This window comes from Phyllobates terribilis, unplaced genomic scaffold (genome assembly GCF_046119375.1).
Source record: "Phyllobates terribilis strain yellow unplaced genomic scaffold, ASM4611937v1 Scaffold_3__8_contigs__length_932513732, whole genome shotgun sequence".
NCBI classification, from domain to species: domain Eukaryota; kingdom Metazoa; phylum Chordata; class Amphibia; order Anura; family Dendrobatidae; genus Phyllobates; species Phyllobates terribilis.
This window is the reverse complement of record NW_027362763.1, coordinates 584335739-584348575: the sequence shown is the minus strand read 5'-3', so window position 1 is coordinate 584348575 and position 12837 is coordinate 584335739. Positions and strand designations below refer to the sequence as shown.

Here is a 12837-nt window from a genome sequence, read left to right as displayed (position 1 = left end):
TACAATAAACCTCATAAAAAAGGCAAAAATTGTGCTCTTTAATCATACCACCAAACAAACATACCACCAGTGATATATCCCATCAGAGTGGAAAAGTACACGATTAAAGAGTTGCATGTACGGTAGTTAAAAATGGTATAGCTGAAAACATCATTTCATCCCACAAAAAACAAGCCCAATCAGCTCTGTCAAATGAGAAATAAATATCTATAGCTCTCAGAATATCTCGATGCAAGAACAATTTTTTTTCTCAATAAATGTGGTATCGCTCTAATCGTACTGACCTGAGGAATAAAATTCTCTTACCACACTGTGAACAGCATTTAAAAAAAAAAGAAAAACAATTCCTGAAAAAATATGATGTACCCCAAATGCTAGCAATTAAAACTGCAACTCATTCTGCAAAAAAACAAGTCCTCACATGTCTATCAGCAGAAAAATAGAAATATTATAGCTCTCAAAATATGACAAAGCATAAATTCTTTATTAGTATGACAGTACTAAAACTTAACAAAAAAACAACAACAATATAAATGTGGCATTGCTGTAATCATTCTTACTCAAAGAATAAAGCAGTCTTATCACTAATGCTTTACAGTGAACGGTCTGAAATAAATAAAGAGCAATTCTTGACCTACTGTAGATTTTTTTCATTCTGCCTTCCAAAGATCACAATAATGCTTGGTTCACATTTGTGCTGTGCACTACGATGAGCTCTTATTTTAAGGTTTCTCTGTATAGCTCTGAAAAATATGATTCAGACAAAACCAACACTTGAACACTCCCTATAATAAGGAAGATGGAGTCACTTTGGACTCAGTCTGGCCTATGATCAGTCAGTGTCATTCTTTTTAAGCATGCATAAAAGCACGTTCCACTATAGTTTTGTGCACCAATAAAAAGACTGACACTGCTGGACAGATGTAGTCCAAAGTTACTGAGCCTACCTCCTGAAACTCCAATGGATCCATCCGGAGTTTCAACGAAATCACCTTTTTTGGAAATTTGGATGGAAACCCCAATGTACGTGTTCAGAGTAGAGCACACACTAAATTTGAACAAAGTTATTTAAAATGCTATGAATCCAAAAATCCAACAAAAAAAAAGCTTCAAATCAACCCACAAAAAACAAGCCCCCACTCAGGTCTGTCATCTGCTTATGGAAATATCAGGGGTTTCCACATTACTGGTAGCACAAAGTTTCTGAAAAAGAGACATTGCTCCCCCCTAAAAGGAAGCCCAACTAAATATATGCTGTCTAAACCAGATGCCCCTTCCCTCTAAGCTCCACAGTGTGCCTAAACCGCATTTAGTGTCCACATGATTGGCATTACTGTAGCGAAGAGAGTCCCCCTAATTTACAGACTGCGTGTCTCCAGAATCACAAACTGCACACAATGTATGGGCACTACAATGTACTGGGCTGTACACTGACCTATTTGCAATTTTTACCGTGAATCATCCACTGCTTGTTTCTGGAAAACACCTATTAAGACAAAATTGTCACTATACCTGTAAATGAATACCCAGAGGGGCTTAATTTCCAAAATGCAGTCACATCAGTGAGAGTTTCTGCTGTTCTGGCTCTTGGGGGCTCTGCAATTGGAGTCTACAAGCTATTCTAGGAAAATCTGTGCTTCAAAAGTCAAGTATTGTACAGCTACAAATGGGGTATTGCCACTTTCAGGAGAAATTGTGCATCAAATTATGGGGTATTTTGTACTTATATTTCCATGTGAAAATGTAAAATCTGGGACTAAAAAAAGTTTTAGAAGCAAAAATATAATTATTTTTCTCCCAGGGTTCAAGGGTATAAAATTCTGTGAACACACCTTTACTGTCAATAACTCAATGAACCCCTAGATGAATTCATTGAGGGGTGTAGTTTGTAAAATGTGGTCACTTATGGGAGGGGATTTGTTATACTTGACACCTCAAGGGCTCTGCCAATGTGAAATAGTAAACCTTTCCATTAAATCTACTCTACAATATGTCCTTTCACTTTTGAGCTTTGTAGTGTGCATGAAACATAGTTTCTGACCACATATTGTATTGGCGTATTCAAGAGGAATTATTTAACAAATTATGTGGTCCATTTTCTTTTATTAGCCCTTTTCAAAATTAAAAACTTGGGGCTAAAACAAAATTTTTGTCGAAAAAATAGGTTATTTTTAGGTTCCACGGCCAAATGTTATACAATTCTATGAATACACCTCTAGATGAATTCCTTGAACTGTGTAGTTTCCAAAATGAGGTCACTTGGTTGTTTCTGCTTTTTTGACATCTCAGAGCCTATTCTAATGTTTGCCATTTGTTCAAACAGTTGTTTGAAAGGACTATTGGCGTACTTAGGAGAAATTTCAAAATAAATTTTGAGGTTCATATTCTCCTGTTACCCTTGTTAAAAATGAGAAATATGGGGCTAAAGCAACGTTTTCATTGGAAAAAAACATGTTTCATTTTCATGGCCCAATATTATAAAATTCAGTGAAGCACCAGTGGGTTCAAGATGTTCATCAGACCCCTAAATAAATTCCTTGACAGTTGTAGTTTCCAAAATTGTCCAAAATGTTTCAAAATGGGGTCACTTTTAGGGGATTTCTGCTGTTTTGCCACCTTGGGGACTTAGCAAATGCAACATGCTGTCTGCAATCTATTCCAAACAAATTTGTACTCCCTTCCGAGGCTATGCCCAAACAGTAGATTCTGACCAGATATGAGGTACCAGTGTACTCAGGAGTAATTGCACAATAAATTGATTGGTCCAATTTTTCATGTTACCATTGTAAAATTGAGAGATTTGGAGCTAAATCAATTTTTTTGTGTAAAAAATTATTTTATCATGTCCACAGCCAAATGTTATACAATTCTGTGAATCAACTGTTGGTTTAAAATGCTTCCTACACCAGTAGATAAATTCCTTAAGGGTGCATTTTTCAAAATGGGATCACTTTTGTGGGATTTTCTGCTGTTTTGTCATTTCAAAGGCTCTTCAAATGCAACATGGCATCCGCAATCTATTCTAGCAAAAATTGTACTTCAAAAGTCAAATGGCGCTCCCTCCTTTCCAAGCCCTGCCGTATGTCCAAACAATAGTTTCCAATCATATATAGAGTGTCGAAAAGAACATGGACCTTGCATTCTATTGTGCAATTTTACTTGTTAAGCCTGTGAAAATAAGAAATTTCAGGCTAAATCAATTTTTTTTGTGAAACAAAATATAATATTTTTTTAATTTGTTTTTGTAAAATAAAATGTAATTTTTCATCTCTAGTTAGCAGTTTGCATTAATTAGCACCTAAAAAGTAAACAAACTTTCTGAATACAGTTTTATTTACGATGAGGGATGCAGTCTTTAAAATGGGTTCAAGTTTGCAGGTTTGGGTTACTGTTTGCAGGTTTTCTGACATATAGGCTCATAGTCATTTGAAAAGTGAAGTGGTATCTAAAAATATTTGTAAATTTAATTTAAAAAATGAAATATTGCTGCTAAACTTTTACCCCTTCTAACATCCTAACAAAAAGTAATTTCAAGAATGATGTTGGTAAAAAGTAGTCATGTAGTAAATGTTATTTATTAACTATTTATTGTAGCATGACAATGTTTTAAGAGCATAAAAATTCAAGGTTCAAACATTTTTTTTCTACTTTTTTTTGTTAACTTTGTAATATTTTCATAAATGAGCGCAATTTATTTTGATGTAAATTTACCAGTAATATAAAGTACAATATGTCAAGAAGAAACAATCTCAGAATCACTTGTATATGTAGAAGAGTTTCAGAGTTATTAGCACATAAAGTGACAAGTCAGATTTAAAAAATTTGGCCTGGTCAGGAAAGTGAAAACAGGCTGTGAGGGTGAAGGGGTTAATGAAATAATGACGTCTGATTCCACTGTGCTCTCAAAATATCTGGTTACCGTTAATGCTTCGAAAACAGTACAAGGTGGTACAGTAGGTTTGATTACCTCTCCACCTAGGCTATCTAGTGAGGGCAAGCTCGATTTAGGAGAATGTCTGTTTATGGGACAAAAAGTTACATAAATCATGCTTAATGTACCAGAAAGTATTGTGCACCAGTAACAAATACATGTATATAAATGTATAAAACTCTGCATGATATCTTAATGAATAAAAGTTCCCCTTTCCTTGCTTACCAGGTCTCTAAATATTCACAAACCTCCTGAGCTACAGTATACTTTAAATAAGTAAATAAGTAAAGTATGAGGTGACTGGTTACTAAAAACCCGACAAACTCATTTTCTTTAATTATCATGAAAAACAGTAACAGTAACTTGTGGTAACCTTTCTGTTTTAGAATCTATTTATGCAGTTTGACACGGATAAATCAGGAACCATGTCTTCATATGAACTTCGCCTGGCTCTGAAGGCTGCAGGTAACAATAGTCTTAAATATTTTCCAACAGCAAAAGATTGTTCTGCGAAGTAGTAACTGACCGTAACAAGTACAGCAATGACTAATGGAGCAGGGTTACCTGGCCAGGCGGTGATAAGCGTAGGCACAACAGTAGGGCACCACTAAAGGAAATGCTGGATACCTAGATCTGGTAGCTAGAAACAGGTTTCTTGTCTAAGGCTATGTTCCCATGATCAGTTTTTGGTGAGCTTTTAATGCTGTGTATTTTCTTACAGTTCCAGCAAAGTGGATGAGATTTATGGACCTCTCATGCCACTGTGTTTCTTTTTCACTCAGCATAAACTGACCTGCGGTGCGTGTTTCAAATCCACAACATGTCAATTTCCCTTGGGGGTACTCTGAGTTTTACGTGCAGATTTTTCCAGACTTGCACTAGATGCTGAAAATCCACAAGTAGAAAGCACACATGCAGTTTGTGTTTATTTTGATGGAAATGCATCAAAAATGCATGTAATCAACACATAACTATATCCATAAACACCAGGAAGCATCAAAAACAAAGTAGCTTTGTTTAAAACATTACACGCCAACAAGAGACACAAAAGTCGCTTCGAAAACGCGACAAATACGCATGCAAAAAAAGCAATGAAAAGATGCAAGTAACATAATGTATATAATAGGAGCAGAAATTGTGCAAAAAAAATTAAACGTGAAAAACTCACCAAAATCTCATCGTGGGAACGTAGTCCTAGGCTGTGTGCCCACAATGAGTTTTGCTGCTTCAAAAACACAGCAAAGTGCATGGCATTCCTAGAAATCTAAGGCTATGTTCCCATGATGAGCTGTTGGTGAGTTTTTGATGTTGCAGATTTTCTGCCGCTATTATGTAAATTGGGTTACCTGCGTTTTCACATTGCATATTTGAGTGCGTCTTTATTACGTTTTTGACTCATTGTTTTTTTTGTCTCTTTTTGGAATGTCATATTTTAAACAAAGCTATTTTGTTTTTGACATTTCCTGGTATTTGGCTTTGTCAAAATTTTCTTGACAGACTTGTGCAGATTACATGAGTTTTTACCTGTGGATTTTCCACATCTAATGCAAGTCTATGGGAAAAGGCTGCACTTAAAACTCAGCGCTCCCACAAGAGAAATTGACTTGTGGATTTGAAACACGCAGTCGTCATGAGATTTCAATAAATCCCATCCACTTTGCTGAAAAAGTAGACGCTGAGTTTTTGACACAAAAAAAATTTTGACACCAAAAAATATGCAGCGTCAAAAACTCATCGTGGGCATACAGCCTTATGGTCAAAAAATTTGTTTAAAAAAACTGAAAGGCTGCTCTTGTTAAAGAGGGGGCACCCGGCTACTTTGAATGCCATAGCTACTGATGGTTAAAAAGTAAGGCGAATGAGAAAAAGATGTTTGAAGCACAAGGTGTTGTGACATGGGTATTAGCCATATTACACCAAATATGGCTCTCATGGCGCATTCATTCCAATGTGCTAGGATCTGTGTGCTCAGTGTTTGCCAGTATATGTCTGACTGTAAAAGATAGCTTTGTCCTGGTGCACTTTGTGAAACATTTTCCAGTTCACAACCACTGCAGTACAGTTGCTTCTTTTCTTACAAATATGTTATTATTGCAACATAATAAATGTGGTAATTTCCACAAACAATACATTGATATTTTACTTTGTTTCCCATGATTTTTTAGGGATTCAACTTAATAACATCATTCTGCAAATGATTGTCCTGAGGTACGCAGATGACCACTATCAAATAGAATTTGATGATTTCTTGAACTGTTTAATCCGATTGGAAAATGCTTTCAGTAAGTATAAAATGGCTTAATGCTTTTTTTTACACTGCATAAACTGACCTTCGGTGCGTATTTGAATTGAAATCTGCGTTATGTCAATTTCTTTTATGGGTAGGTTGAGTTTTAAGTGCAGATTTTGCCCATAGATTTGCATTGGATGTGGAAAATGCGCAGGTAAAAACGTATGAAATCCACACATAACCATCAATAAAGTTTTGCCAAAGATAAATACCATGAAGTATCAAAAACAAACTAGCTTTATACAAGACATGGCAAAAAGGAGACAAAACCACAGTGTAAAAAATGCAATAAAAACGCAAGTAACCTAACGGGCAGAAATGCTGCAGAAAACCTGCAACATTAGAAACTCAGCAAATACTCTTCGAGGAAATGTAGCTTAACAGACAAATACCACCAGGCCATAACCAATTATTACCAGCATAAACAGTATTGATAATGTCAACATACTTACCATAAACTGAGCCTACTGTAGAACAACTGATATTACCACCATACAGTGACCATATAATGGTAATGTCAGTTCCACATCACTGCTCTGCAGACCATATATGTGTGTACTGTGCAGGTTCTTACCAGTGATGTCATCACTGATCATAGTCATTCATTTTCCATTTGGCCCAGATCACCATGACCACTTCTTCCATCCACAACTCTTCCCGGAAAAAGGAAATTCGGAGACAACTTTGGCCTACTACTGTTATGATCTGCAACAAGAACTAAGGAAAGATAGGGGAAAGCTGTCCCTACAGTAAGACTAAGCTGAATCCATACGATGTAGCGGGCTGCCTGTTCCTAGTGAACAGACCCGCCTTCATCCTCGGCTAGTCTGAACGAAGACCTATAGAATTAAGGGAGGGGTCCCTAAAAGAACTAAGGACTGGGACAAAAATGGGACACCTCCTAAACAGAAGTTGTTGTAGAACACAAACGAAAAACTGACAAAAAGTACTAGAGGTCCCAGAAGACCAAGCGAACTGACAGAGATAGGCACCGAAGCACCAGGCTAGCAAGACAGTCAAACAACACTGAAGTCCAGCAAAGCCAGAAGGGCGGAGCTGGAATAAATAGGCAGATGGTCACGTGACCGCAAAACACAAGATAGAAAAAACTAACAGGAGGGTTCTAACAACTACTTTTCCAGAACTCTCCTCACAATTCCCCACTTCTCCACAAAATGTATAGTGCTATAACCAGTATCCTAGACAGTAATAGTGCTGCCTCTGTGCCCTGCACAGTAATAATGTCGTTTCTGTAGTTATTCATTCCAGTGCCTCCTTACGGTTATACAGCAGTCAATAACAATAATAACCTCTGTATCTCCTTATAATAATTCCTTCTGACCATATAAAATAATAATAAACTTGTACCGGCTTATAATAAAACAAACACACCCCTGTACTTTCTTAGAATAATAAATGCTTCCTGTGCTTTCCCCATAATGATGATCACCCAGTGTGCATGCTATAATGTTTACCCTCGGTGTCTCTTTATTGTAAGAATCATGGCACATACAGTACATGGAAATCATGGTATCTCACAGCAGAAGTTCTAGCACATAGGCACAATTACTCCCATACTTCCAAACTATTTAAAGGGAATCTGTCAGTAGGATCAACCCTCCTAAACATTCTATATAGGCATGTAGGTCATAGAAAGCTGAATAAAATGATACCTTGATATCTGCAATCCAATATCTTATTCCAGAGAAATCTACAGTTTTCTTAATATGTAAATGAGATGTAAGATCTATGGGCTGGACATGGATCTCCCTGAGAATCTGTCTCCAGAGCTTATTTCAAATGAAAGGGGATATTACCAGTTTGAGACAAGTAGATCAGGAGAGCACACTGTGAGTTATTAAATGTCTCACACTGTTAACATCGTTTACAATTTCAAGTAAAATAAGCTCTGACAAATTCTCAGGGAAATATACGTCCGATCCGTTGATTTTAACTGTTAATTAACATATTAAGAAAGACGTGGATTTCCCTGGAATAAAACATCGGATCACAGATATCAAGGTATCATGTTATTCAACATTCTATGACCAGCATGTCCATATAGACAGCTTAGGAAGGTTTATTCTACTGACAGATTCCCTTTAACCACTTCGCGCCAGAGCCTGTTTTTGCCTTCGTGACCGGGCCAATTTTTTCAATTCTGACCACTGTCACTTTATGAGGTAATTACTCTGGAACGCTTCAACGGATCCCCCTGATTCTGAGATTGTTTTTTTGTGACATATTGTACTTCATGATAGTGGTAAAATTTCTTCGATATCACTTGCGTTTATTTGTGAAAAAATCGGAAATTTGGCAAAAATTTTGAAAATTTTGCAATTTTCAAACTTTGAATTTTCATGCCCTTTAATCAGAGAGATATATCACACAAAATAGTTAATGAATAACATTTCCCACATGTCTACTTCACATCAGCACAATTTTGGAACCAAAATTTTTTTCTGTTAGGAAGCTATAAGGGTTAAAAGTTGACCAGCGATTTCTCATTTTTACAACAAAATTTACAAAAACATTTTTTTAGGGACCACATCTTATTTGAAGTGACTTTGAGGAGCCTTTATGACAGAAAATACCCAAAAGTGATACCATTCTAAAAACTGCACCCCTCAAGGTGCTCAAAACCACATTCAAGAAGTTTATTAACCCTTCAGGTGCTTCACAGGAATTTTTGGAATGTGGAAGAAAACAATGAACATTTAACTTTTTTTCACAAAACTGCTACTTTAGCCTCAAATTTTTAATTTTCACAAGGGCAGCCAGAAAAAATGGACCCCAAAATGTGTTGTGCAATTTCTCCTGAGCACGCTGATACCCCATATGTGGTGCAAAGCCACTGTTTGGGCGCATGGCATGGCTCGGAAGGTAAGGAGCGCCATTTGACTTTTGGAATGGAAATTTGACTGGAATCGATAGCGGACGCCATGTTGCATTTGGAGAGCCCCTGAGGTGCCTAAACAGAGGAAACCCCCAACAAGTCACCCCATTTTGGAAACTAGACCCCTCAAGGAACTTATCTAGATGTGTGGTGAGCACCTTGAACCCCCAGGGGCTTCACACAATTTTATAATGTTGAAGGGTGAAAATAAAAAAACACATTTTTAACACAAAACTGCTACTTTAGCCTCAAATTTTTAATTTTCACAAGGGCAGCCAGAAAAAATGGACCCCAAAATGTGTTGTGCAATTTCTCCTGAGCATGCTGATACCCCATATGTGGTGCAAAGCCACTGTTTGGGCGCACGGCATGGCTCGGAAGGTAAGGAGCGCCATTTGACTTTTGGAATGGAAATTTGACTGGAATGGATAGCGGACGCCATGTTGCATTTGGAGAGCCCCTGAGGTGCCTAAACAGAGGAAACCCACAACAAGTGACCGAATTTTACAATCTACTCCTCTGTATAAATTAATCTAGTGGTGGGAAAATAAGTAGGTAAATGGTCACTAAACCCATAGATGAATTCCCACAGAGGTGTCATTTCCATAATGGGGTCACTTCAGGGGGGATTATGCTGTTCTGGCACTTTTCAGAGTACCAGAGATAAAGAATCCCCCCTGAAGTGACCCCATTTTGGAAATGACACCCCTCTGGGAATTCATCTATGGGTTTAGTGACCATTTTAACTCGATGGATGATTTCCAGAAACAAGCACGCAATGGAAGGTTTAGATTCTGGAGAACCCCCCCCCCCCCACCCCTGGAAATTAAGTGAGCTCTACTCGAAAATGTCATTCACTAAATGAACCAAATGTTTGAATGACAAATTGGAATACATTTTTACAGTTTAAAAACGTGGTTCTGTGTGGTAGATTTTAAAGCAGTCAGTGACGCATAAGGCTGGCAATGATGGGCATTGTGGGCAATAGTAGCGGGTATCACGCCTCATTCCTCTCTTAGTACATACACGACATCTTTTCTGGGGGTTCCTTCTTGTTTCCGTTGCTGGAATAAGTGCAATAAAATGTCGCTCAGTGAGTCTTTTCACATCCTCAGATTCTAATGGATGAGCGGGGCTAACACTTTGAAAGACAAGATTTTCAATTACCTTTTCTTGATAATCAAGAAAAGGATCTGAACTTCCTGCTTTTTGTACAACACAAAAGAATTGTATGTGGCCACCTGAAACAAATAGATAACCAACTTTTTATACCAGGTATAGGACTTTCTTGATACCTGGTATGGCTGTAGAACCTGGTCTGCAAGGTCCACACCCCCCATGTGTTTGTTGTAGTCAATGACTGACACAGGTTTTTGCTTCGGAGTGGTGGTTCCTAGTTCTACAGTGGCCCTTGTGGCATCTGTGTGGATCGAGCTGAGGACAAAAATATCCCTCTTATCCCTATATTTCAGGGCAAGCAGCTCTCCGTTGCGTACAGCCCCTGACTGCCCCTTTTGGAACTTTTGGTTGACCAATGGTTGTGGAAACCCCTGACTGTTTTTACGGATGGTCCCACAAGCCCCGATGTTGTGTTCAACCAGACTTTTAAATAGGGGTATGCTGGTGTAATAATTGTCCACATATAGATTGTAGCCTTTTTGAAAAAATGGACTTATCAGCTCCCAAACAATTTTTCCAGATGTCCCCAGATAAGTAGGGCATCCTGGTGGGTTTAGCTGGCTATCTTTCCCCTCATATATGCGGAAAGCGGATGTGTATCCGGTTGAACTTTCGCACATTTTATAGATCTTTATTCCAAACCTTGCCCTTTTAGATGGGATAAATTGCTTGAGGTGCAGTCTTCCTTTGAATTTTACAAGGGACTCATCTATAGAAATATTTTGTGTTGGGGTGTAGAGGCTTAAGAATTTTTCTGACAAATTTTCAATGATGGGTCTAATTTTATATAACCTGTCATGTTCTGGGGCATTTCTGGGCAGGCATTGACTATTGTCGTTAAAATGCCAAAACCGCATGAGCATTTCATAACGGGTCCTAGGCAGAATGACTGAAAACATAGGGGTGGCTTGAACAGGGTGGTTGGACCAGTAGGATCGAATGCTCGGTTTTTTAACAAGCCCCATGGCAAATGTAAGTCCTAAAAAATTTTTATTTCCGGAACATTAGTTGGTGTCCATAAATTTGCCCTAGCATAGTAAGATCGGGGATTTTGGCTTATGAATTGGGATGCATATAAATTTGTTTGCACGACAATATGCTCTAGCAAGCTGTCTGTAAAAAAACAAATTAAAAAAATGAATTGGTCCAAAATCTTCCACCTCCACATTTATACCAGGAGTGGCGTTGAAATCAGGGCTGAATGGAGCAGCCGAATCCGAAGCCTCCCATCTGAGAAATGCTAGATCATGTGGCAAAGCCCCTTGTACACTGGCGTGCGCCAATTCACTAGTAGCAGGGACAGCGCTTGTACTGGGCAGTGTTCCCTGATTTGGAGACGTTTCTCCAGTAGCGCTATTTGCCCCTATTGTTGTACTGGTTCTTGGGCTTGAGGATGGACCAGAATCACTGCTCATTTCTGAGCTCTCAGTGTCGCCACTACTAAAGCCCTCAAAATCCACATCTCCATCTGAGATTGCGCTGTCATCAGTGTCAGAACACAGCAGGGCATACACCTCCTCTGCGGTATAAGTCTGACGGGCCATTTTATTTTTAGATTTTTTGACTGGACTGAACGGACCAGACTGAACGGACGGGACTGATCTGACAGGACTGACTGACCTGACAGGACTGACTGACTGACCTGACAGGACTGACTGACTGATCTGACAGGACTGACTGACTGACAGATCTGACAGGACTGACTGACTGGACTGATCTGACAGGACTGACTGACTGGACTGATCTGACAGGACTGACTGACTGGACTGACTGACAGATCTGACAGGACTGACTGACTGACAGATCTGACAGGACTGACTGACTGACAGATCTGACAGGACTGACTGACTGACAGATCTGACAGGACTGACTGATCTGACAGGACTGACTGACTGATAGATCTGACAGGACTGACTGACTGATCTGACAGGACTGACTGACTGATCTGACAGGACTGACTGACTGATAGATCTGACAGGACTGACTGACTGACAGATCTGACAGGACTGATCTGACAGGACTGACTGATCTGACAGACTCACTAACCCTAACTCTTACTTTCTTTTTTATTTTATTTTTTTTTTTTTTTACTTTCACAGTGGCAAGGCTGACACAGCTCTTGTCACACTGTTTCTCCTCTGCTCTCTCACTGAGATCGGAGGAGAAACAGTGTATTTATCAGGCAGATCGCCCGGGAAAGTTTGTTGCTAAAACAAACTTCCCTGATGATCTCTCTGATTGGCTGGTGTGACGCTGACATCATCGAGACCTGAGCCAATCAGGTCTCAATGATGTCAGAGGTCACAGCACCGGGATCCCCGCCGCTCCTGAGGTATGTGGGGGGTCCCGATCGCCGACCACCAGCTGTTACTATCTTTTAAATGCCGCGATCGCTATGGATCGCGGCATCTAGAAGATAGGAACAGGTTAACATCATGGGGACCTGATCCATTCAGGTCCCCATGATGCCACATGTCAGAGCTATCGCTCTGAACTGGTACCGCAGCGCTAGCAGGACCCTGGGGGTCCTGAGCGCTGCGG

General features: G+C 39.1%; 1 protein-coding gene across 1 annotated transcript in view; it reads left to right on the top strand.

Moving 5' to 3' along the window:
- The window catches only part of CAPN9 (calpain 9), a 475752-nt gene that overhangs the window by 444389 nt on the left and 18526 nt on the right, over positions 1–12837 (top strand). Inside the window, exons 17-18 of the mRNA XM_073671460.1 lie at positions 4318–4396; positions 6097–6213. Of these exons, the coding sequence (XP_073527561.1) occupies positions 4318–4396; positions 6097–6213 (196 nt within the window). The remainder of the gene's footprint in view (positions 1–4317; positions 4397–6096; positions 6214–12837) is intronic.